Consider the following 25,160-nt stretch of genomic DNA (forward strand, 5'->3'; position numbering starts at 1 on the left):
TTGTTGAACACCTACATACATGCGCTGGGTTTCTCTACGCAGTCCTAATATCTCTCCGTTTCGGGTAGTTGGCACCATGCATAAGTGACTACGTTAGCCACAAGATCATGCGCTTGTCAAAAACGAGTTTTAAGGCCCGGTAACACTTCTTTTGTCCCATTTATGACTATCTACACCCGAAGGATAAACCTCCCTTTTCTCGGCATGAAAGCGACCATCAGTGTAGCAGGCGGGTACGCCATATGTGGCAATGCCGATATTTTCCAAACCCCGTTTCCCCCATCCTCTTAACTCCTAGTAAACATGTTCAGCATTCCCAGTCTCCCAGTGTCACCCCTCCTCAAGCTGCGTCTGACCACAATGTTCGGTTTTGCTCTGAGGCCATCAAGCGAAGCCACCCACCTCCATCTCCACGCTTGTGCAGAATCACACCCGCAGTTGCCCTGTATTTCAGTCTCTATGAGGGCCCTTCGGACTTCGACACCCCCGGGCCCTGAGCAACCCGATGCCCATCGCTATGCAACGCACTACCAGTCGTCGTCATCATCCTCGTCATCTACAAGGAATTAGCATATTATCATTCTACCCCAACCAAACGGACAAGACTTACCACTCCGGCTGACTTTCTCCTTCCTCTTCTGCAGCGCTGCGGCCAACGCATCCGCCATGCCTCCCCCGCCGGCGCCGGCCGCGACACCAGCAGGTGGCAACCCGCTGCCGTGCGGCCCGGTATCGCCGCCAGCACCGCCCCCGATATTGACTCCGCTTCGGTCGCGGATCTGGGAGCGGTCGACCTTTTTGAGTGAGGCGATACCGCCCGCGCCACGGATACCGTCGAGCACGGCTGAACGGGTCGGGATCGCCATCCTGCCGGTTAGGGGCCGGGGCCGGGACGGCTCGACGAATAGCCGGATATCGGCGGTCTGGTGGGGGGGGAGAGGGTGGAGGGGGCGGCATCCCGGCCCCATGCCTCGGGCCGAGGAGGAGGACGGAGGAGGAGGAAGGAGGCGGCGGGGGGCCTTCCGCCAATGGGAGAGGAGAGGCGGAGGTGGGAGGGGCACTCGATGAAGGGAGCGGCGGGGCTGGAGGTGGCGCGGGTGGTGCACTAGATGTAGGGAGAGGTGGCGCCGGAGGGCGCGTGGGATGAAGGCACCGGCGGGGGAGCAGGCGGTGGAGGGACCGGGCTTCTAGCCGGGAGTGTAGGAGGCGGGCGTGAGCTCGGGGGTGGGAGCGGTGGCGCGCTCGCGGCGGGAGCCTTGGGGGGCAAGGGCGGGGGAGCGGTTGGAGTGTGGGCATGGACTGGCTCCCGAGATGGAGGAGGGGGGGGAACGGAACCGCGACTCGGGGGTGGCGGGGGCACGTTTCGCTGACCAGTGAAGGGCGGGGGAACAGCATGTCGCTGTGATGGCTCGGCATTCTCGATTGGTGTCTTAGGTGGCCGAGGTGGAGGCGGAGGCCCGGGGGCGGGAGGCGATGGTACAGCACGAGGGGGGTCTGAGCGTGCGTATTTCCCAGCTTCCGCAAGAGGCGGGGGGACGGCGAATCTAGGCCGAGCAGGCGGCGGCGGGGAGTCCCGTGCCGGTGCCGGTGTCGGTGCCGGCTCCGGTTCGAATTTGCCGGACCGCCTCGGCGCTGGGGGCGGGGGTGGTGCTGGTCCGCGTTTTGGGGCCGGGGGCGGCGGAGGCGCAGGGGCTGCCTCGGGAACAGGTCTGGGTGGTGCGGCGGGTGGAGGGGGGGGCGGGGGCGGCGCTCTCAGATTGCCTCCGGGCGGATTGGAAGGGGGTGGAGGAGGCGGGGGAGGTGAGTTCACCTGCTGGTTGGCCTGGGCTGCCTGTTCCTCCTTGAGAAAGTCGACAATGAAAATCCTGGTTGTCGCGGATAAAGTCGTCGTTCAATCCTTTGGCTTTCAAAGTCCTCCCCAAAATGCTCCCTCCACTGGGGGTCGAAAGCATCCAAACTTTGCGAATCTGGGCGGTGCCGCTGGGAGCTCATGGTACCCGTTCACGCTCCCTGACCGGTTGTCTCTTACCGGAGCGGACACTCGCGGCGATTCGGGCGGCGTGGGGGCTGACGAGTGTCGATGTCCTCCGAAAAGGCCCCCAAACAATCCATGGTGCTTGTGGTGGTTCGAGGGTGCCGCTCCTCCGAATGGCGTCTTCAGTGTTGCTTTGCTGGCATTCTTTTCCCGGTCGTTCATCTTCTTCAAGAATTGTTTTGCCTCCTTCTCGTCGACGAAGGATAATCCGGCCAGACATTCTTCCAGTTCGAAGGTGTGAAAGAAGACGCGGTCTTGGTTGTAACTCCAGTTTTCATATATTTCCTGATCCCATATCACGCCCCGGTTTCCGGGCTATCTGCGAGTTAATAAACCATGTCTGGTGATGTATGAGGCTCTGAGCGCAGGGACGTACCGAGATGTCCACCATCTTGACCCAGTAGGTGTTGCCGACAAGGTCATTCGCCAGCACGACAGCACCCTGCAAGCCTGTATATGTCCATTTCGATCGGTTGGGATGGGCTACGTAGAGCCTAGCCACGGCGACGGCATGAATCTTATTGGTTTGCTTCGGTACGAAGCGCTTGACGATCTCGCGGTCGTCGTCACTGAGGATTGACGGCATGGCGGGGGGGAGAAGCCGTCCAGGCGTCGGGTATGCGGCCGCTACTTGTTGCCAAAGGCTTCAGAAGCACAAAGATCAATGACAATGTCTGAAGAGGGCGGCGGGTGCGGGCGCAAGACTGTCGGCCCTGTTGCAACTCGTATGTATTGACAGCCTCCCCAGCAGCGTGCGTCAGCGGCCGGACGAACACCTAGGCAGCGCTAATTGTGGCCAAGTCGGGTCGCATCCAAGATTCGGCGTTATCTTGCCGAAGAGGAGGCCTATCGATGCTCGTCCGATGGATGCGGGAGACTCGCTCGGTGCGCAGTCGCGGGTTGAAAGGGCAATTGGCAATGGCGCGGGAGCCGGAAAGGAGATAGGTATCGGCGAAACTGGGTTCGGAGACGGATTCGCAAACTTACAGCTGGTGGAAGCTTCCTTGACTCAGGCTTGCATCACCAAAGCCACAGGTTCAGGGGACGCCAACTGGCGGGGCGCTTCATTGCTGACCAGCTGAGATTCATTCTGCTGGGGCTCAGCCACAAATGCCAAAGTGGGGGCCGTTTATTACCGTATCTGAGATTCATCAACCAGTTATCGTACTGAGCAAGCACTTGCACGCGACTATGGATCTGTGGCGATTAACATGTTGCATGGTACGACGGACCTGTGGAGACAGTTCCATATAATCAGCTGTCTGTATCTTACTCGGTCACGCAACCATTTCTAGGCCACGCTCCAATTGTGTCGCGCCGTCCTCAGACTCGTAACTTGAAACGACGCCGTACCAATACCATACACCGCATGTGCTTCATACGACAAGTGCTTCCTTCCTCCACCTAATTATTTACTTGTTCAACTCTTCTGCCTTAGCCCGGCGTTCCTCCTTGGTTCCCTCCTCCTTGACATTGAATTCCTTGGGAATGGCTGGACCAGGGTGTGCAGTGTGTGCCTGGAATGCATTCTTCACACTATCGGTTGCCTTCTGCAGCGGGTTACCACCGGTCTGACTCAGTATCAGTATAGGACATCGACAGTAAATTTGACGGAGAGTTGCAGGGCCATTTCTCACCGGCTGGTTGGTGTCTTTTTGCTGTTGGGTTGTCTGGGAAGAGTCCATGGCGTTTGCGATGTGCCCTGGGGGTTTGAATCAATGAAGGTGGATCAGGAATTCGAGATGGAACTTGTTCTTGAGTAACAGTTGTGAGACCCTTTCTGGTGGAGAAGGTATCGAGAGAAATGAAGTGTAAGAGGATAAATTCTAAATTCTAACCCTCTCGAGTTCGTTTGCCTTTTGAACCCAGCCTTGCTGGGGGAGGGTTTGTACGCGCACTTCAGCTGGCGTGTTGGGGTGACAATGACGTCGGTATTGAAGGCCCCACGCGGCCTAAAGCAAGTGTTTTGCTCACAAAGGCAAAGCAGCACACCTGGGCGTGCTCAGCTGGCCGCCAGGGTAGGGTACCTTACTTCGGTACCACCACAATCTTGGCAATCCATCTTCGAGCGGCTAGTCGCCATTCCCCGACAACTGCCAGCAACGAAACACTGTCCCCGCGGCACTCATGTCCCCTTCGAGACCAGACATCGAGCAACGCGCCCCATATGTCGGCTGCCGAGAACACGCAGCCTGTGCAGCCCGTGAAGCTCTCGCTGCCTCTGGTACGTCGGATGCAAAGTCTCTCTTACCTCCAACTGAATCTCACACTCATACCCTCCCCCCTTCCCCTCTTCCAGGTCTACCAACAGAAGCTCTTCGAGGAACTACGAAAGGAGGATGAACTCGTCGTTTTGGCTCGGGGCCTGGGCCTTCTCCGGCTCGTAACCAATCTTCTCCACTCGTACGATGCCGCGGGGAACAACCTGATCGTCGTTTTAGCCGCCGACGACAGGGAAAACGCCTGGATTGGTGAGGCTCTCGCCGAGCATGCCGCCATCAGCATGTCGTCCCGGGCCCGCGGCCTGACCGTGGTAAACACCGACTTCACCAGCGTAGCAGCCCGTGAGAAGATGTACGCCGCTGGGGGCATTTTCAGTATCACCTCCCGCATTCTGGTCGTCGACATGCTTACCGGCCTTCTGAACCCCGAGACTATTACGGGTCTGGTTGTTCTCCACGCCGACAGGATTGTTGCAACATCCTTGGAGGCCTTCATTCTCAGGATCTACCGCCAAAAGAACAAGGTTGGTTTTCTCAAAGCCTTCTCGGACAACCCAGATCCCTTCACTACCGGCTTCTCACCGCTGGCCACTATGATGAGAAACATGTTTCTTCGGAAAGCTTCGCTTTGGCCGCGATTTCACGTGCACGTAGCCGAGGCGCTGGAGGGGAAGAAGAAGGCAGAAGTGATCGAGCTGGAGGTCCCCATGACAGATGCCATGCGTAATATCCAGAATGCCATCATGGAATGCGTCGAAGTCAGCATCCAAGAGCTCAAAAAGGGCAACACCGGGCTAGAAATGGACGATTGGAATCTTGACAGTGCCTTGCTAAAGAATTTCGACGTCATTGTCCGCCGCCAGCTGGATCCTAACTGGCATCGCGTCAGCTGGAAGACGAAGCAGATCGTGGGCGATTTGACTGTTCTGAGGAATATGCTCCACTCAATTCTCGCGCTCGACGCCGTTTCTTTCCTCCAGCAACTCGATACCATCCACGCCGCTCATTCGCCAGCCCCCGGAACGACGAGGCAAACACAGTCCCCGTGGCTGTTCTTGGACGCTGCGCAAGTCATTTTTGATACCGCGAAGAGGCGGGTGTACTCTAGCAGCCAGAGGCAGGGTCCAAACATCACTAACATTGATTCCTTGCGGCCTGTCTTGGAGGAACTACCAAAGTGGGCCGTCCTGGCTGAGGTGTTGGAGGAAATCGACAGGGACCTCTACTTTGAGCCCGCCGCTCGCGATGATTCCAATGGCACCATCTTGATCATGTGCTCTGATACCGACACATGCCGGCAGCTCCGCGACTACCTCCAGACCATGCACGTCAAGCCAAGGACCGAGAAAAAGGTTGAGGAGTTTCACGATCCGGAAGAGGACAAGCCGTCGGCTGCTTTTATGATGAGGAGGAAGTTGCGTAACTATCTCAAGTGGAAGCGGGAATTCGCCCAGGTAAACGCCAATTTGTTTTCAGAGAATCAGAAGGCCCTCACCGGTGCAGTCGATCCCCGCCTAGGTCAGTCTAAGAGTAGGGCTGCCGCGAACAAGAGACGCCGCATCCGTGGTGGCGGAGTGACAGGCGCTGCACCCGGCCGCCTCGACAATGGTAGCGTCGCGCAGTACTTTGAGAAACCGGGGGAGGTGGCCGAGCTGATGGCCGAGGTCCAAATTACCGAAGAAGAAACGAAACAAAAAGAAGACGTCGTCGCAGACCCCCTAGAAGACATGGACGATTACTACCAGTTGTACGAAATGCAAGACCTGGTTGTGGTCCACGCGTACGACGGGGATATTGACGAACACGTCTTGGAGGAAATCAAACCAAAGTATATCATCATGTACCAGCCAGACGCCGCCTTCATCCGGCGGGTCGAAGTCTACCGCTCGTCTCACAACGACCGGAACGTCAGGGTATACTTCCTCTACTACGGCGGGTCAGTTGAGGAACAGCGATACCTCTCCAGCGTCCGCCGCGAGAAGGATTCCTTTACCAGGATGATCAAAGAGCGCGCCGGCATGTCTCTCGTCATGACTGTCGACGCGCACGGCGCCGAAGACCCGCAAGAAGCCTTCCTCCGCACCATCAACACACGCATTGCGGGCGGTGGCAGGCTCGCCGCAACCGCCCAGCCGCCACGGGTTGTGGTGGATGTGCGCGAGTTCCGCTCGTCCCTCCCATCCCTCCTGCACGGCCGCTCCATGATCATCGTGCCCTGCATGCTCACAGTCGGCGATTACATTCTGAGCCCCGCCGTTTGCGTGGAGCGCAAGAGCATCAGCGATCTCATCAGCTCCTTTAAAGACGGCCGACTGTTTGCGCAGTGCGAGGCCATGTTCCAGCACTACCGCAGCCCCATGCTGCTGATCGAGTTCGATCAGAACAAGAGCTTCACGCTTGAGCCCTTCGCCGACTTGTCCGGCAGCCTGGCCAGCGTGAGCGCCTCCAGCGCGGGCGCCCACGACCTGCAGAGCAAGATCGTTCTGCTGACCCTCGCCTTCCCCAAGCTGCGCATTATCTGGTCGTCGTCGCCGTACGAGACGGCCGAGATCTTTGAGCGGCTGAAGGCACAGGAGAACGAGCCGGACCCGATCGCGGCGGTCCGAGCGGGGCTGGACGGCGACAGCGACCCGCAGGCCGAGGAGCAGGTGTTCAACACGGTGCCGCAAGAGATGCTAGGAGCAGTACCCGGCGTTACACAGAAGAATATCATGAACTTGGTGCTGGAGACGGAGAACATCATGGAGGTGGCTAACATGACGGTGGAGGATCTGAAGCCGCTGGTTGGGAAGGAGGCCGCGGGGAAGATTTGTGGCTTCTTTGCGAAGGATTTGTTGGAGGATGAGGAAGGATGAGTATTGAAAGGGTGGAAGCAATGAATGACACACATCATGTCGGTGTACATACATTCCATAACCATGTTGGAATTATTTGCGGATCAAATCAGTAGTGGTTCGCTCTATAAACAATGTGACAGATGATAAATCAGTGGTTATAACCAGCCCGCCTGCTAAAATGCAACTGTTTCCCTTCCCTATAACCCCCCCTCCCCTCCCCCTTTCTCCCTCTCATATTCGCAAAAAGCCTGTCGCTCGGGGTATTGGGGTATCTCATATGATGCATCATATATCGTGATGGCGAAGACGGCAAAAAAAAAAGTCCCGTGCGCCCGCCTACTAAAAGTCTGCAATCCATCCCATCTTTCTTTCCCTACGACGCTCTTAGACGACGTGCCTGCGCCTACCGAAGCCGCGGTGCCTGCCGGTGGTGGTGCCGTGGGTGCGACCCGCGCTGTGGCGGCGGCGCCCGCCGCAGGTGTTGCAGGTCAGGCAGCCGACGATGATGTTGAGGAAGTTGACGATGCCGTTCACGATGGCCATGATGATGCCGCCGATGCCGTTGATGATGGCCATGATGGTCCGCCCGATAGTACGGAAACAGGACTGGATCTGGAAAGGGGAGTGGCGTATTAGTATGGGTGACGTGGAAGAGTTGGTGGGGTTGTGATATGGGTATTCACTTACACAAGAAACGACGGCGCCCATTTTGGTAATGTTTTGCTGAGTTGGGTTGGTGATGTTTTGTTATGGTGGTTTCGTTGTTGTATAGTTGGCTTCGAGGTTTGTATGCTCGACGTTATGGTGTTATGATGATGTTTGTTGGCTTTGTTTTGTTGAATGATGAACTTTTGAAATAAGGACCAGGACGCATTGGCATGATATATGTATTCAGAACGGCATCTAAGGTACCTACTGTGTAACTATTGACTGCTACGTCGTCGCATCATGAAAGTGGGCAAATATCGTGTAAGTGGTCGGTGACGTCACTGACTAAACCATCGGCTTCCGTCCCGCTTGTTCGTTTATTGGCTGCGTATCATTTTGAGTTGATGTTTTCTTCCAAGCCCAACCACTGACATCTTCGGTTCCCCTTGCAGCACTTCGAGGCACATCCAACAAGGCAAGACATTTCGTGTGCGGTTTGTTTCCGCCTTGTTCTCGTGGGACGATGATGACACCGGGCCGGAGAAACAGGACAGATTCTGTGGGGAAATGTAGAGGGTGCATTATCTCGCAGCCAACCCCAGCCAACCCCAGCCAACCAAGCAGCTTTAACGGTGGCCAGCTGCGGTGAAGTCATTGCACACTCTCGACACTCACACTCACACAGTCAGGTCATTCAGCCGCTGGCCTTTGCTCCTCTGGGGGTGGGGTGGTTGCATTGAGTATACAGATTAGTTACTATGACGTCATTACCCGTCGGGTGGGCCACGGGAGGCTTGGCTCCCATCACCATGCCGGGTCCACTCTCAACCGTCGTCACCCCCTACCGATTGCCCGAGCACGGTTGCACGGCCACAGCACGCAACCCATGGAGCCATGCTGCCTTGTCAGCCTGTTTTGTGCCTTGTCTTCAAACTTGAAGTATCTATCCCAATGAGCAACGGGATGCCAGATGCCAAGCGTCTTGGGCATCATCATAACTGAATACTTGGGTATCATCCCTCTCATGTCGCCGTGATCATGAAAACGCCGGGCAACCGTACCATCCCCCACTTTCCCTCCCTCCCTTTTCCTACTCGATTCATTTCGCCTAGATCACCTAGATTCGTTCCATTCCAGATGTCCCTCTTAACGAACCGCCAACCTCCGCTGGATCTTGACAAAGTTCGCAAAATTCATCTTCTCAGTACCCCGACTGTCCACATACTCGCCGCTAACGATGGTGTGCACGCGCATCCGCTCGTCGTACCGCAACCCCGATAACAGCTTGGGCGTGATGAGGAAGTACTGGCTTGTGTGCTCTCGACAGGCGACCTCCACCATGCGCTCGTGTACCATGCGCTCGTTGCGCGGGTCCATGCCCTGGTTGATCTCGTCCACAACGCGGAACGGCGCCTGCGCCATCGACTGCAACGCCATCAGGTAAAAAATTGTCGAAACAGCCCGCTCACCCCCCGACTGGCGGTGTTGGTCTAGGCGTTGGAGAGTCTCGTTTTCGCTGTACCCAACTCGGTTAGTCTTCCTGGGAGTCAATCTCGGTGAGTATCAAACCACATACCGGAATTTTGACTTTGATCTCGATGGCCCACTTCTCAAAGTCTTCATCCTTGTGCACGCCCACTTCACCCGCGCAACTGATCTGCTCAAAATTGTAGCTGAAGGCATCGTTGATCTGGCTGACGAGCTGATCTAATTTGGGCTCCCACTGGCTTTTAACGTTGCGTATGCGTTCATCGAGCTCTGCCATCTTGATGTCGTGATTCGCCTGGTTGACACGTTCTCTCTCGATCCTGACTGCGTATCGTTCGTACTCTTCCAGCGCCGCCGGATTGCTGGCTTGAATGACCTCTAGCTTCGTCTTTTCCACCTGAATCGCTTGGTCGATGTCTTCGACCGTTTTACCCATCGCCTTGTCCCGCAATTCGTCCTTGTTCTCCTCCGTCAAAATGCTGACAGCTTCCTCTTTGGCCTCGGCGGCAATGTTGCGTTGCTGGTTCAGTTCGTCGCCGATCTGCTTGACTGACATTTTGCTTTCCTCTAGTTGCTGGGTGATCTCCAAGTTCTTAGCCTTGAGGACACCCACGTCCGACTCTGCCTCCATGAGAATCACTTGTGCCTCTAACATGGCCTCGCGTGCCTTTCGAATACCCATTATTTTGCGTGTGATGCCCCGAGAACTGCCCTGGGCCCTTTCAAGAGCAATTTGGTCCTGAAACTTTTCAAGCTCCAGTTTGCGGCCTTTGCATTCTTTGAGCTCTTGTTCAGTTTCGCCTGAAGCGCCGTTTTTTCAGATTCTGCATCCATGTCAGTGAGAAGCGTGATGCCGTCTTCAAGTTGAGCAGCCGTACCTTATCTTGTCCGGCAACGTCTGCCACTTTGTGTACTCGCGTTGCAGCTCGCTTTTCGCGGACCGCAATTCCGTCTACTTCACGTCAGCAAAATTCGAACCAAAAGGTGTTAACCGTATGTGAGTAACATACAATCTTGTGCAAGATGTGCTTCTTTTCCGTCCCCGCTTCCACATACTTGGCATCCGTGGCGTCGTAATGCTCTTTCATAGCGGCGAGTTGTGCTCTGAGTTCCTCGATTTCCCGCTGGAGCTCGGTTTTCTCGGCCGCATCCACTGGTTGATCGGCCCAGAAGCGGCCTTTTGCAAACTGGGTAACCCGCGTGGAAACGGCCCCTGGACCATACTCTCTTCTACGCGTGATACGGTACAACTGTCTGCCCGCAGCGAATTGTATGAGCTTTTCCGCCCGCTGGATCTGGTCGAACTGTTCGTCAGTAATATCCCGAATGGACACGGCCGATGCGTGCATCTTTCTTTCGGAGCAAAGCATAGCAAGCACCGGTTCTGGTCCATCGAGATAGTCGCTGACATAACCGTCGAAACCCAGATTCGATAACTCTTCTTTGGGCAGAGGCGGCTTGAAGGAACTATATTGTGTAAAACAGGAGCGGATCGTCACGGAGAGCCCCATCTCGCCGTAGAATTGGTTGCTGAGCTTTTTGTGATCCTCTCTAGTCTGCGCCGTGAAGCATAAGAAGTCGTCTGTTTGGAGGATGGACTGAACAAGGTCGATGTACCGCTTGTCCTTGACAGAACACGTGAGCATCGGAGGGCCAAAAACCTCCTTCTCGAAGCTTTGCTGGTTGTCCTTCAACCACTCCCAACCCTTAGCAACGTCGTTATTGATTCTCTTCAGCTGAGTGAGAAGCTGGCCTTGCTGCGAATCCAGATCTTGAACACTGGATTGCAGTCTTTTCAACTGTTCTCGAGTCTCGGTGGCCTTCATCCGCACTCGCTTCAATTCTTCTGCCGCCTCCTCGGATTCTTTCCCCTTTTCACGAGCTTGATGCTCTTGTTCTCGCTGTACTCGGGCGGTCAGTATGGAGATCCGGTGGGCATCACGGGGAAAAGAAAAACCTACGATTTTCCTATTCCAATCAGCAGCGTCGAACTCTGGAGGTGCCTGGCGATAGCCGGCTTCTAAATCGGTGATATTCTTCCGGAGACGGCCAAGTTCCTGTCTTTTGGCGACAAAATTCGCCTGCTCCGCCTCCTTCCGTCCAGCCAGCTCTTGAGACTTGGTCTGAACGGCTTCGACTTGGCTAATAGCCGCGTTAGCGGCAGCATCGGCCGCCTGTAGCCGACGTTGCCTGTCGGCCACGACCAGCTTGACCTTAGCCTGGTATTCCTGCTTCCTGTTGACGGCCGCAAGCGCAGGCGCAACACTATCGTAGAGTCGCCTGAGAGAACGTTCAGCGTCGGCTTTTCGCACCTTTGCTTCCTTGAATTTGTTTCGGGCATCATAGTACTTGACCACTACCCGCAGCTTGTTGTAATCTTCAATTGCCTCCTGGATCGCTTTCCTTTCCCGCAGCTTTTCGACATCGGCCTGGAGCACCTGCTGGCGGGCCTCCATCTTGCGGAGCTCCTCGCGGATCTTTTCGCCGTTGTGTTCAGTGTCCTTCTGCAGCTTGAAGTGATCCCGAAGCTGGGCTCGCCAACTTATCATTTCTTCCGGCGCGGCCGCATGGAGGGTCTTTTCGAGCAACTCGATCGGCGTGAGGGCGGCGAATTCGGCCACCTTGTCCTGAGGTAAGAACTGGCACAGGTTGTCGATCTGTATCCTGAATGACCGCATGAGCTTCTGGATTTCCCTGTGTGATGCCCTCTGCCCATTGATTGTGAATTTTCGGCTATTATCTTCTCGTCGGATGGTAAGCCCAACGATGGGATTTTCCGAGTGTTCTGGTAGCTTTTGCAGCTCAACCTCGATCCCGGCTTCGTCCTTGCCGTGCTTGACAAACTCCCCAAAAGCGCTCGCCCGACCCAGAACGTTCGAAGAGTAACCCAACCCCAAACAGATGGCGCAAACGAGCGAGCTTTTCCCCGTGCCGTTGGGCCCGATGACCATGTTCAGGTTGGGGCCGAGGAAAAACTCGGCCTCTTCGTATGTGACAAAATTTTCAACCTTGACACGAACGATCGCACCTGGTTGAAACCCAGAAATCCCCGGGCCATTTCGTGGCCGTGATATCGCCGTGCGCCGCGAGGCAGATGCGACATCGTTCTCTACCGAGGATGCCTCATCGTCATCTTGATCGTATCCAAGCGAACCATCGCCGCCTCTCAATCGGAGAAAGCGGAAAGGGTCAGCTCCACCATGTCGACCGGCAGGCTGGTTGGCGGGGGTTCGTAGAGAAGGGACAGGGAGGGGTTCGTCTTCTCGTGACCCGTTGCCAAAGACGCAGTCGGACATCGCGCCAGTCGCTGGAGATCGTATCTCGGATTTAAACGTAGGTTCCAGGTCTTAATTTGCTCATCGGTGAATCTCTGTGGGCGGGGTAGGTCGTAGGGGAACCGACTGGAATTGGTGGAAGTGGCCGAGGATTGGTTTGGGGAAAGACCGTGGGTTAGGAAAACGCGACGCGCCTTCACATTCTGTAAAGTGGTTGCGTATTCGTACAAACCCACGTAAAAGTCGTGTGGGCGGGGTAATCATGCGTACTGTACGGGGTCTGTGACGCGCAAAATACGTGACAAAACATCCCACATAAGATATCAAGGCTGAGATCTTGGATCAGAAGTGTTTTTTGTACAATTATATAAGCTCACAAAATCAATGCTAATTGATATTTGATGGTTCGACTTGGGGCCTTTCCATACTCACAGCATCAGTTGTTGCGAGCCGATACCTTATCATTGCATGGAGTGGTATTAGTCGTACAGATCACACAACGCTTGAGCTGCGCCCCACTCGGCCCATCAACGTCCTCCCTTCCCAGCTCCTCACCTTGGAATACCTATCACACAGTCAGGCATGCGTGCCATGATGGCATGTGGCCGCATACCAGTCACCCTGGCCTCCGATATTTCATACCAGAAATGGAACCTTCTGCCAACCGTGGGCCGTTGCGTCAGTCATGAATATCCTGCCATTCAAGTGTATGAAGGCAACCTACCTCGGCAGGTAGCCAGGTATTCGTGATCGTCCAACGAGCTGTCCGCTCCAGGTCTACTAGGCACTTGGCGATGTGGTGCACATGATGGTTCTGAGCACAGCACTCAACCCGGAGAGTCGGTGATTCGAGGAGATGCCAGTCCACCTAAGCACTTGGGTATGGGGTGAAAGCCGTGGGTGGTCCCCCATTCTGGGAGGATCCGACATCTGCAACATGAACGAGGTAAATGAGGCGAGAGACCTATGCTCTGCGGTGGGTCTATTCTCTATTTGCGCATACAACGAGTGCTGCCATCCTGCCCAAACGGCCGAGACACAACATTCCTGAGTTGGCACTGTTGGCCCCTCCTTCCCAAATATTTACTTTTACACAGTACCTAAGTCCCAAAGTGCCTGCGCCGAGGGTCCCCGCCACTGGAACTCGAAGCAAAAAAAAACATTCCCGCTCCTGAGGTTTCACTCATTTGCTATCGCCAGCCTTCGTCGGTCCTGCACACACCGACAGGCGTGTTGTTGTTGGTCACGTCCGCTCTCTTCCTTCCTCCATTTCCCCTCCCTCCCAACCTCTCTCGTTTACTTGCTTCCTATTACAACTGCAGTAAACGTCGGGAATCTTCCCACCACCCTCCACGCTCGTGGGCGTCGCTCATTTCCCCGCGCAGCTCTGGGTTACCTTATCTTCCGTGTTCACGCCTCAACACTAATAATATCGGCCCTGCCCGCATCAGTTCCACTTGCGTTACAGCTCAGTTGCCTTTTTAACCGTCTTCTCGGTCGACGATGCATTGAGTGATCGCTCGTTGATCTGGACGTCATGGATCACCATAGCACTTCCCGACAGCCGCCCGCCCGCCAGCCATTCGGTGACGCAGCCCAGAGACTCAATTATGCCACTGTCTCCCACGTCAACCGCCGACACCAAGTCGCCGATGTTGAGAATCACGTCTTGTCCAAGATCAAAAACGCCGATCGTAGGCGCTCAAATCCCGTTGTTACCGTCAACTATGCTCCCGCCGAGCAGCGTACTCACCGCATGCCTGCCCCGGCAGTGCAAGTTGAGCCTAGTCTAGCCAACCCCCGCCTCACTGCCATCACCCAGGACACCCAAGATGCTTCCTCTGATGCCCGGCGCGTTTCCCAGTTCTCTAACGTCTCCTCGACCGCGTCTAGCACGCGCCAACTCAAAACTCACATCGGCCCGTGGCAGCTCGGCAAAACGCTGGGCAAGGGATCATCGGCACGGGTCCGCCTAGCCCGCCATCGAGTTTCCCATCAACTGGTGGCAGTCAAGATTGTGGCCAAGAGCACCGCCCACATGACCCAAGCTGGTAGTCTGGCGAACTTGGACCACATCGACTACAGAAAGCCCACCATCGGTGCAGACGGTGGTCTCCGCCGGATGCCGCTGGCTATTGAGCGAGAGGTCGCTATTCTCAAGCTCATTCGCCACCCCAACATCATCGAGCTTCTTGATATCTGGGAAAATCGCTCGGAAATGTAAGCCGTGGATTCGTAATTCTCCGCTTTTGTGCCTTGCTGACGTCTCTCTAGCTACCTAGTCACCGAGTACGTCGAGAAGGGGGACCTCTTCGAGTTTATCAACTGGAATGGCCCGCTCCAGGAGGAAGAAGCCATCTTCTACTTCCGCCAGATCATGACGGCGCTCGAATACTGCCACACCTTCAACATATGCCATCGCGATCTCAAGCCGGAGAACATCCTGCTGAAGGCGAATGGTCAAATCAAGATTGCCGACTTTGGCATGGCAGCCCTGCAGCAGAACCCCAACCACCAGCTCCGAACGGCCTGCGGAAGCCCCCACTATGCTGCGCCTGAACTGCTTCGTCACCAGTACTATAAGGGCTCGGCCGTGGATATCTGGAGCATGGGCGTGATTCTATTTGCAATGTTGGCCGGGCGCCTCCCATTCGACGATGACGACATGGCCGTCATGTTGACCAAGGCGAAGCGTGCAGACTACAAGATGCCCCTGCACCTTACAAGGGAGGCCAAAGACCTCGTCCGGCGAATCCTGGTGGACCAGCCCGCGCACCGCATTACCATGAAGCAAATGTGGCGACACGCACTCATCAAAAAATACGACTATCTTGACGAGTACCAAAGGTGGGATGGACAGTCTCAGGATGCCCTGCGCACCCTGGGTACCGCGCCTACGCCGGAAGAAATTGATATTCAAATCTTGCGTCAGCTGAAAGCTCTTTGGCATACGTACTCGGAATCTGCTCTGCAAGAGAAGCTTCGACAGGAAAAGTAAGTTGTGTTGCCGCACGCGACATACAAGGTTCGATTCTAATCTGGATACTAGGCCAAATGACCAAAAGTTATTCTACTGGCTACTCTACAATCACCGTGAGGCTCAGCTGGAGAATTATAACAACAATGTGCCGATCTCGAAGAGCGACTTCCATCACCTCAAACCACCCAATTGGGGGAAGCGCATTTCGACTTGCCAGTTCACGAAACCCGGTCGCAATGGCCATACCCGGACCGTGTCCCGGTTCACGGTGATCTCCAATGTTGCGGACGTTGACGATGTCGGCACCGTCCGGAGCTACGATCCCTACAATGCATCCCGTGTCCTGCAGCCATGCAGTTCGCAGGTGAGCCATGCCAAAATCATCATCCACCGCAACACCCCTGAGCCGGGAGTTGGGCCGTCTCCGACCAGCGTTTCCCATTCATACCGCTCATACCGATCGGTAAATGGCTCCTTCCGCCAGCGGGGAGGAGCTGGCTCACGGCGGACGAGCACCACCGGTCAGCTAAGATCGCCTCACACCTCGATGAGCTCCATCCGTAGTCAACAGAGCAATCCTCGTGTTCGCGCGAACAACCGATCCAAGCGTTCCGTCGACTTTTCGAGCATTCGCAACAAGGGTAACCATCACCGCCGGAACCGCCATGCGTCACTGGCCGCGCCAGCTAGCACTGCTGGTGACGATGTCGCATACGGCCGTGATACGCTTTCCCCTTCCAACCATACTATTGACTCGGATGCTCATCAAGTCACCACTGCTCGGTCGATGATGGACGTCGGTGACACAACCGACGATACTTTTATCTGGACCGAGGAGCTGGAGCAACTCGGCCACCGTATCGCTCGCGACTGTGACGAGGCTTTCCGGAGCTCCCTCCTCATGTCGGAGTCTGGGGAAGTCGGCGCTGACTCTCGCGAAGCCAGCCCCTTCATGCTCTCTTTGGGGACACTTCCAGTGGTGCAGGAACGCCCGGCTTCTGCGTCAGGTGGCCGTCCCTGGGACAATAGACCGCTACCACCTGTCCCGTCTCAGAAAACCATCTCGCCTCTGTCGATTCGCAAGTGTGATCCGAAAACCGAATCTTCCTCTTTGCTAACGAAATCCTACGAGCCCCACTTGAAACTGGATGTCCCTGTCCCTGAGCGCCGGGCCGTTTCTGAGCCTGTGTACGACCGACGGGGTAAGGATACGAGGCCACTGCCTTCCATTTATGAGAAAACGCTGGATGAACGCGTGAGACGCAACGGCGGTAGGCACGACGTCGCTTCGACCTCTCTGGAGACACCCACCCGTGTTAAGAACAAAGGGTTGGACTTTTTGGCGAGAGCCGAGAATACCATACGTGTGGTTAATTCGCCGTCAGCAATGGGGGGTGACTACCCGGCCAAGATCCCCGAGCCTCTCAATGTTCGCAAAGTCTCTCGAAAAACAGGCGCTACTAAGCCAGCGGCGGTCCCCTCCGCTCAGGACGCTCAGAGACGCGCCTCTCATGGCTCGCAACAAACGAGTCCGCCAACGGACGGAAATGGCACCGACGCCGGCGCACCCAAGAAGAGGGTTTCATCCTGGTTCAAACGCAACTCAAAAGAGAATGCTAGCGGATCGAGCTTTGCAACTGTGACCGATAGCAGCGTCCAATCTCAAGATATCATCGTAGATTCGCAAGCCAGTCAGCCTAATCGCCCGATGCTGCAGACCACGGACGATACCTCACTCCGACATGTGCAAAAAAAGAAGTCGTTTGGATTCGCTTTTTGGAAGGGTGCTAAGGATGAGGCAAAGATGTCGCTTGCGGGTAAGCAGGACCTCCGTGAGAAACCAGGCGCTATCCATCTGCTAATCTAGGAACTAGATTCTGATCCCGACGATGTTCGCAACCGCCCTGAGAAGATAGCAAAAAAAAGGGCCAGTAGAGAACACAGAATTATGAGTGGTACATCGCAGAGCGTCTGGTCTGAAAGCGACGGGGGCATCCGCAAGATTGAAGTGCAGCAGAATTGGCTAGCGCGTCTTTTCCGAGTCAAGCCAGCCATGCGGCACCTCTGCTTCAACATTCTCAAGCGGCGTGCTCGGCAGGAGGTGGCCATCTTGCTTCGCGAGTGGCGTAAGTACGGGGTCAGAGATGTTGAAGTCGACAAGGAACGCAATATCATCTTTGCCCGGGTGGGTGCCAAGAATTGTGGGTTCCGCTCCCCATCACCAAAATTGGCACCGTTGACTAACCTACGCCTAGACTTGAAATTGAAAGAGGTGTCATTTGCTGTAGAGCTAATGACGGTCATTGAGCACGGCAAGCGCAACCAACTCAGCATCGCTCGCTTAACGCAAGAGAAGGGCGCGGCAAGCAGTTTCCACAGGGTCGTGGGCGCCATCAATTCAGCGCTCTGTGCTCGCGCCCTGCTCGTCACGGATAAGCGGAAGATCAATATGATGGTCAAGACGCTCAATTCTTGAGGGCGACAGTGTACTACCCTCGATGTTTTCGTTCTGTATGGGTCCAATGGTCCAATGCGATTCGGCTCGCACCCAGGGACACCTGACATGGCCGCCCGGACCAAAAAAAAAAAAAAAAAAAAACAAAACAAAACAGCCTTCTCAATACCTTTTCATTATTTGGTTCGACTCGGTCCCGAGTCGAAAGGCGGCGCACTCCAATTGCATCTCGTTGATGGTCTTGGTTACCGACATCGAGATTGGCTTGTTGCGGAAGAAGCGGTACATCTAGGGCGGCTTGACTGGCAGGTTAAACGTGGTACGACCTGGAAGTGTGACGGGATGATATTATTTGTGTGCGGACTCGGTAATGGTGTTGGGTTAGGATGGTGTTGACCTATATAGTATCTGAGAGGAGGCACGGGAGGAGCAACCTATTCAGGGGCCAATTTTCAGGGGTTGTAAATATTTATCGGGAGAGTTGCTGCCACTCCTGCAGGCACTGGGTTCTTTTGTACCAAGTATAATTGATAGCTGCAATGGAATTGCGTTGCAATTACGAACCATCGGGCGTTCGTCGCCTTGCTCATCTACTTCGTAACTACCTCTTCTCCGCTGTGTTTTGTTCTTGGTCCGAATTTCAGGGGCTCGTCGTTGCTATGGGAAACTTGCGGTTCGCGATGTGACAGGGGGGTTTGACTTTTGTTGGCTTCCGAACCATGTTGCCGATTCGCGATCGGAATCTTCCGGACCCGGGAACCGGATCAGCCAAAGTTTGTTGGGGACCAGGATCCCGACACCGAGAGAACAAATTGGTCGGCATTGAGGGAAATAAAAAATAAAAAAAGAAGGCGTGCAATTCTTGCGCATCGTCATTAACTTGTCCCATATCACTATCTCTGGGAAATCTTTTGAGTATCATATTACCGAATTTCGCATCACGGGCGCATTTCTGCGGTTTTTAAAGCTCAGATTACCTCCCGCACTCGGTTACAGGCCGACTTTTAGCTTTGACAGAGGAGTCGGGAGACTTCCAGCATGCTTCGATCGGTTCGTGTGTCCGGGCCCGCAATGGGCGGCAGCCTTGGTGTGCCGAGGACAGCCATCAGACCCCTCAGCACATGCCTGAACGCATCATCCCGAGCGCCGGCCTATGCCCCGGTTTCGTCATTTGCAACCCGCCCGGCAATCCCCGCAATTCAGCACCAGCACCAAAGATACTTCCACGGTAGTGCGACAAGGATGGCCGCCCAGACGAGAACCGAGAGCGATGCCTTTGGCGAGGTACAGGTGCAGGCCGACAAGTACTGGGGGGCGCAGACGGAACGCTCGCTCGAGAATTTCCGCATCAACCAGCCCCAGGACCGGATGCCGCCGCCCATCGTCAAGGCGTTCGGCATCCTGAAGGGCGCTGCGGCGACGGTCAATATGCGCTATGGCCTCGGTACGCGCCCTCCATCGCCTGGTGTCTGAGCCCGTCGTCTACGGAAGCTAATCCAACCACCTTCTGATCTTTAGATCCCGCCATTGGCAAGGCCATTCAGCAGGCCGCGAAGGAGGTGGCAGACCTCAAGCTGCTCGACCACTTCCCTCTCGTCGTTTGGCAGACAGGCTCCGGCACGCAGTCCAACATGAACGCCAACGAGGTCATCAGCAACCGGGCGATCGAGATTCTCGGTGGGACCATGGGTTCTAAGAAGCCGGTGCACCCTAACGACCACGTCAACCGCTCCGCCTCGTCCAACGACACCTTCCCGACCGTCATGCATATCGCTGCCGTCCTAGAGATCGAAGGCGAGCTGATCCCGGCGCTGCGCAGCCTGCGGACGGCACTACAGGCCAAGGTGGACGACTTCGAGGCCAAGAAGATCATCAAGATTGGGCGCACCCACCTGCAGGACGCCACCCCCCTGACGCTGGCGCAAGAGTTCAGCGGCTACGTCGCGCAGCTCGACTTCGGCATCAAGCGCGTTGAGAGCTCGCTACCAGACCTGCGTCTCCTGGCGCAGGGCGGCACCGCAGTCGGGACGGGTATCAACACGTTTGAGGGCTTCGCCGAGGGGATCGCGGAGGAGGTCAGCAAGATGACAGGCACCGAGTTTAAGACGGCGCCAAACAAGTTCGAGGCGCTGGCGGCGCACGATGCCATCGTGCAGGCGCACGGCAGCCTCAACACGCTTGCGGCATCGCTCAGCAAGATTGCGCAGGACATCCGCTACCTGGGCAGCGGCCCGCGCTGCGGACTCGGCGAGTTGGTGCTGCCCGAGAACGAGCCTGGGAGCTCCATCATGCCCGGCAAGGTCAACCCGACGCAGTGCGAGGCGCTCACCATGGTGTGCGCGCAGGTCATGGGCAACCACGTGGCGTGCACCATCGGCGGCATGAACGGCCAGTTCGAGCTCAACGTCTATAAGCCGCTGGTGATCCGCAACCTGTTGCACAGCGTCCGGCTGCTATCGGACGGCATGCGTAGCTTTGAGCGCAACCTGGTGGTTGGGCTCCAGGCGAACGAGGAGAAGATTGCTAGCATCATGAAGGAGTCGTAAGTTTCCGTCCTTGGTGAACTATACCCCTTGCCAGGCTGACATCGGTCTACTTTTGCCAGGCTTATGCTGGTTACGTGCCTCAACCCCAAGATCGGCTACGACATGGCCAGCAAGGTGGCCAAGAACGCGCACAAGAAGGGCTTGACGCTCAAAGAGAGCGCCATGGAACTGAAGGCGCTAACTGAGGAGGAGTTTGACACCCTCGTCAAGCCTGAGCTCATGGTCGGCCCCAAGCCGTATAAGGGTTAAACTTGGAGCCCCCGGTGCAATTTTCCAACTAGGACGGTGGAAGCGCCAGCAGCAACCATTTTTGGGGGGAGCTCGGGTTTAAGTTTCAAGACGGCAAGCCGTTGCAAGCGCCGCGCCGCCGTCTTCTGACTAGTAACCTAGTAACACCGCCTCGCGGTTTCACTCATGAACCAAGCCGCAACCGTCCATGGAGCCGTGGCTGGCACCATTGGATCGGATGCCGTTCATCAAGGCAAGAGAAATCAGGAAAACGTAGTAATATGCAAGAAAACAACAAGAAAAAAAAAGGAAACTGTAACCCCATCAATTATCATCCGTCCACTCCCTGCGACATCGCTTGTGGCTCGACCGTCGGGAACTGTCGGCACATTCCAGGCCGGCAATGACTCTCCTCCATGGCTCTCGGCTTTGCTTCAACTGCAAGACCTCGGCTCTGCAGCGGCAGATCGGAGCTTTGAACTGTGGAGTCCCAAGCTCCGGTTCTTGGCGCAAGCATGGTGATCCGTTCTCGTCCCGGACGAGTGGGGCCATGGCATGCTTGCACGGCGAAGGCGCGGGTGAGCGGGGCAATCTCACACCCATGACGCTTCTTATCGCAGCTGCTGGCGTGATTTCGATTTGTTCGATTTTGGGGCAGTCTCGTTCCCTATGTACTGTGTAGATACCCATCCATCTCCTCGTGCGGGGCGCGAGCCTAATGAGATATCTACATTTGGCAAGTAACGACACAGTAAGAAGCGAGGCCCGCGCATGCAAACGGCACCTCAACGGCAATCGGTATTCAACGGCAATCGGCCATCGGCGTCCGGGGTAACGGCGGGGTGAGGTCCTGGGGGGAGTTGATGACCTCACCGCCCACTGTGCCCTTACACAGCGTGCACAGTACTGTACACTGACTTCCGCAGTCCATGCCACCTTGTCACATGCAATTGGAAAGACAAAGCCTGGAACAATACCGCCACGGGCGCCCTTCCCCAGGCCCGAGCGACCTCCCGAATGGGAAGAGAGAGCAGCGAACATGGAGCAGGGGTGGCACCGGCCATGGATGTACTGGCGAACCGCATGTTATATACATTCAACGAGAGTCCTAATCTTTTTCGTCATCCTTTGTGATCCTCCTTCTTTCTCGGCGCATCCGAGACATTTGCCTTCCATCTGAGTTCTACCAATACCGGAAATAGGAAAGAAGAAAAAAAAAACGGCAGAAAGTGAGGATTGGACCGAAATACACTTCATATTCGTGAGTTAAAACCTCGAGGGCATTTTTATCTTGCGTTACGTTACCTTGAGGGCCAATTACAACTCTGTTGTTGTTCGACTTGATGCTTCACGTCTGCGTTCCTTCCCTTCCCCTTCCTACCCTTGTTTTCATTCCTCGCTGTTGTCGTCAATTCTAGCTGTCCGATTTCTCATTGCTTGACTTACAAACTCACAATTCCTTATCTGACCCAAGAGTTAGCAGAGGCCTACTTGCTCCAAGCCTAGCACGTAATTGTTTCTTCAACACGCCAACGACGGAGTCATCATGCCCAGCAACGAGGCCATTCTCCAGGGCGTCAGCGTCCTGGGCCCCATTCAGGAGTCGCACCGCAAGATTCTGACTCCCTCCGCCCTGAGCTTCCTCGCCCTGCTGCACCGCTCCTTCAATCCCACCCGCAAGGCCCTCCTTGAGCGCCGCAAGCTTCGCCAGGCCGAGCTCGACAAGGGCGGCCTCCTGGACTTCTTGCCAGAGACCAAGCACATCCGCGAAGACCCGACATGGAAGGGTGCCCCGCCCGCCCCCGGTCTCGTTGACCGCCGCGTTGAGATCACGGGGCCAACAGACCGCAAGATGGTGGTCAATGCGCTGAACGCCAACGTCTGGACCTACATGGCTGACTTGGAGGGTACGTGGCTAGCGCCTTGGTTCGGGGTCCCAATCGAGGGTTGAGAGTAGCCTCAGCTAATTAGCGTCCCAGACTCGAGCGCCCCGACATGGGACAACATGATCAATGGCCAGGTGAACCTGTACGATGCTGTGCGCCGTCAGGTCGACTTCAAGCAAGGGGCAAAGGAGTACAAGCTCCGGACGGATAGGCCGCTTCCCACCCTCATCGTGCGGCCCCGCGGCTGGCACCTCGAGGAGAAGCATGTCACAGTCGATGGTGAGCCCATGAGCGGCTCTCTCTTTGACTTTGGCCTATACTTCTTCCACAACGCCGCAGAGGCCGTCAAGCGTGGCTTCGGGCCGTACTTCTACCCTACCCAAGATGGAATCGCACCTTGAGGCCCGTCTCTGGAACGATGCCTTCAATCTGGCTCAGGATTACATTGGCATGCGGCGCGGGACCATCCGCGGCACCGTGCTGATCGAGACCATTATGGCTGCCTTTGAGATGGACGAGATCATCTATGAGCTGCGCGACCACAGCTCTGGCCTCAACTGTGGCAGGTGGGACTACATTTTTAGCGTCATCAAGAAGTTCCGCCAGAACTCCAACTTTGTGCTGCCCGACCGCAGCTGCGTCACCATGACGGTGCCCTTCATGGATGCTTATGTGCGTATCTCCTAATCTCGGCTGATCAGAATTCAACTAACATTCTTGACTTTCCTCCCTCCAGGTCAAGTTACTCATTCAGACTTGCCACAAGCGCGGCGTCCATGCCATGGGCGGCATGGCGGCGCAAATCCCTATCAAGGACGACCCGGCCGCCAATGAGAAGGCCATGGCAGGCGTCCGCGCCGACAAGCTGCGAGAGGTGCGCGCCGGCCATGATGGCACGTGGGTCGCCCACCCGGCCCTGGCCGCCATCGCAAGCGATATCTTCAACCAGCACATGCCCACCCCCAACCAGCTCTTTGTCCGCCGCGAGGACGTGACCATCGGCGCCAACGACCTCCTCAACATGAACGTCCCCGGAAAGATCACCGAGGAGGGCATTCGCAAGAACCTCAACATCGGCCTGGGATACATGGAGGCGTGGGTACGCGGTGTTGGCTGTGTGCCTATCAACTACCTCATGTTTGTCCCCCCCGCGAATCACATCCCTGCCCCTATCACGCTAACACAAACCGCCTCTCTAGGGAGGACGCTGCTACCGCTGAGGTCTCGCGCAGTCAGCTCTGGCAATGGGTGCGCCACGGCGTGACAACGGCAGAGGGCAAGCGCGTCGACAAGAGCTACGCCCTCAAGCTGCTAAAGGAGCAGGCCCAGGAGCTCGCCTCCAAGGCCCCCAAAGGAAACAAGTACCAGCTCGCCGCGCAGTACTTTGCGGGCCAGGTTACAGGAGAGGATTATGCCGATTTCTTGACTTCGTGAGTGGTTGATGATTGTCTCTGGCGTGGAAGATCGAGACTAATCCCGTGCGATAGGTTGCTTTATGATGAGATCACGTCGCAGGAGGCCCCCAAGCCAGCTTCTAAGCTTTGAGAGTCGTCCTAGGAACCCGAGGACGGGAATGGAGAGATTCAGATTGATGGCGGGATGCAAGTCCCAGCTTTTCTTTTGGCATTATGGAGGCTGTAACAGGTATTAGGTTTGGTTTGGCTTTAAAGCAGTAGGGGAATGACCCCAGTCTGGGAAATTTGAGGAATCATCAAAGTTTCGCCATGAACCAACGGCCACGAATTCGAAAGTGTGGTTGTGAATGTAAGGCAAGGCATGTGGCACCGGGTTGCCAACCCAACAAGTAACAAAGCCCAACGGGATGCCAGTCGGTCGGGGCAACGTTACTGATGGCCTCCTCGATGGCTAGCTGTTGGTTGTTGGCCATAGGTAGGCTACCTAAACCACTGGGTGCTGCTATCATCGCTGGCCTACCCCGGGACCCACAGCTTATCCTCACCTTGGTTAATCCGCTGTCACCTGCGTTGAGTCGTCGGAGATGGTTCGAGATCGGGGTTGGCTAGAGGAGACGTGCCCAGTCATCCATTCCATCTTTCCCACTTCCTTACATCCCCTAGCTGTTGGTGTCTTTCAACAATACCCCATCACACAAACAATCCCGGCTCAAACAGCCAAATGGCAAACCAGCGAGCTAGCTGTTTTCAACTACCAGCCAGTAGCCACGCCAACACCGTGGTGTTCTCGAGCTTGTTTCTTGAGGTTGTATCACCGAATGCTTATTATATAGCCATTCCCAAGTTAGCTGCATTTTGCACAAGGCTAGGCCGCCACGCACAGAAACTTATTTACTTCCACGACAAAATCGACTGTGCCTATGGACGGCTATTACCCTTTTCAAGTCCGCAGCCTAGAAGGAGGCGGACTACAAGACGGGGGCGGGCCCGGTAGTACTGCAGACGCAACGAGAGAACCCGCTCCCAGCAGCTTTGCGACGACCTTTAGTATGGTCATGATCGTGGTCATGTATTTTGTCGCCATGTTCTTTTTCGGGTTGATCTACTACACAGGTATCAAGATCGACCCCCTTAACTAGTTACAT

General features: G+C 55.8%; 9 protein-coding genes across 9 annotated transcripts; 5 read left to right on the plus strand and 4 right to left on the minus strand.

Annotated features, from left to right (window-relative positions):
- Positions 1-287: 287 nt before the first annotated feature.
- Positions 288-2,621, minus strand: CHGG_06504 (uncharacterized protein; the record flags this gene model as incomplete). The annotated part of the gene is made up of 6 exons (XM_001222598.1): positions 288-294; positions 532-556; positions 611-1,082; positions 1,154-1,865; positions 1,998-2,350; positions 2,412-2,621. 6 exons carry the CDS (start codon positions 2,619-2,621, stop codon positions 288-290), a joined length of 1,779 nt encoding a protein of 592 aa, XP_001222599.1.
- Positions 2,622-3,447: 826 nt separating this feature from the next.
- CHGG_06505 (uncharacterized protein) lies at positions 3,448-3,720 on the minus strand (the record flags this gene model as incomplete). Its single annotated transcript, XM_001222599.1, has 2 exons — positions 3,448-3,606; positions 3,673-3,720. The coding sequence occupies 2 exons, from the start codon at positions 3,718-3,720 to the stop codon at positions 3,448-3,450; spliced, it is 207 nt and encodes a 68-aa protein (XP_001222600.1).
- Positions 3,721-4,202: 482 nt separating this feature from the next.
- On the plus strand, positions 4,203-7,112 carry CHGG_06506 (uncharacterized protein; the record flags this gene model as incomplete). Its single annotated transcript, XM_001222600.1, has 2 exons — positions 4,203-4,259; positions 4,335-7,112. 2 exons carry the CDS (start codon positions 4,203-4,205, stop codon positions 7,110-7,112), a joined length of 2,835 nt encoding a protein of 944 aa, XP_001222601.1.
- Positions 7,113-7,478: 366 nt separating this feature from the next.
- Positions 7,479-7,802, minus strand: CHGG_06507 (uncharacterized protein; the record flags this gene model as incomplete). The annotated part of the gene is made up of 2 exons (XM_001222601.1): positions 7,479-7,706; positions 7,782-7,802. 2 exons carry the CDS (start codon positions 7,800-7,802, stop codon positions 7,479-7,481), a joined length of 249 nt encoding a protein of 82 aa, XP_001222602.1.
- Positions 7,803-8,888: 1,086 nt separating this feature from the next.
- CHGG_06508 (uncharacterized protein) lies at positions 8,889-12,526 on the minus strand (the record flags this gene model as incomplete). Its single annotated transcript, XM_001222602.1, has 5 exons — positions 8,889-9,167; positions 9,319-9,949; positions 10,109-10,182; positions 10,241-11,131; positions 11,192-12,526. The coding sequence occupies 5 exons, from the start codon at positions 12,524-12,526 to the stop codon at positions 8,889-8,891; spliced, it is 3,210 nt and encodes a 1,069-aa protein (XP_001222603.1).
- Positions 12,527-14,042: 1,516 nt separating this feature from the next.
- On the plus strand, positions 14,043-17,961 carry CHGG_06509 (uncharacterized protein; the record flags this gene model as incomplete). Its single annotated transcript, XM_001222603.1, has 5 exons — positions 14,043-14,725; positions 14,780-15,499; positions 15,555-17,302; positions 17,360-17,611; positions 17,741-17,961. The coding sequence occupies 5 exons, from the start codon at positions 14,043-14,045 to the stop codon at positions 17,959-17,961; spliced, it is 3,624 nt and encodes a 1,207-aa protein (XP_001222604.1).
- Positions 17,962-19,703: 1,742 nt separating this feature from the next.
- On the plus strand, positions 19,704-20,735 carry CHGG_06510 (uncharacterized protein; the record flags this gene model as incomplete). Its single annotated transcript, XM_001222604.1, has 2 exons — positions 19,704-20,482; positions 20,546-20,735. 2 exons carry the CDS (start codon positions 19,704-19,706, stop codon positions 20,733-20,735), a joined length of 969 nt encoding a protein of 322 aa, XP_001222605.1.
- A 1,525-nt stretch (positions 20,736-22,260) lies between these two features.
- CHGG_06511 (uncharacterized protein) lies at positions 22,261-23,001 on the plus strand (the record flags this gene model as incomplete). The annotated part of the gene is made up of 2 exons (XM_001222605.1): positions 22,261-22,621; positions 22,694-23,001. 2 exons carry the CDS (start codon positions 22,261-22,263, stop codon positions 22,999-23,001), a joined length of 669 nt encoding a protein of 222 aa, XP_001222606.1.
- A 389-nt stretch (positions 23,002-23,390) lies between these two features.
- On the plus strand, positions 23,391-24,145 carry CHGG_06512 (uncharacterized protein; the record flags this gene model as incomplete). Its single annotated transcript, XM_001222606.1, has 3 exons — positions 23,391-23,695; positions 23,800-24,030; positions 24,088-24,145. 3 exons carry the CDS (start codon positions 23,391-23,393, stop codon positions 24,143-24,145), a joined length of 594 nt encoding a protein of 197 aa, XP_001222607.1.
- Positions 24,146-25,160: the final 1,015 nt, after the last annotated feature.

This window comes from Chaetomium globosum, genomic scaffold, assembly GCF_000143365.1.
Source record: "Chaetomium globosum CBS 148.51 scaffold_3 genomic scaffold, whole genome shotgun sequence".
NCBI lineage: Eukaryota > Fungi > Ascomycota > Sordariomycetes > Sordariales > Chaetomiaceae > Chaetomium > Chaetomium globosum.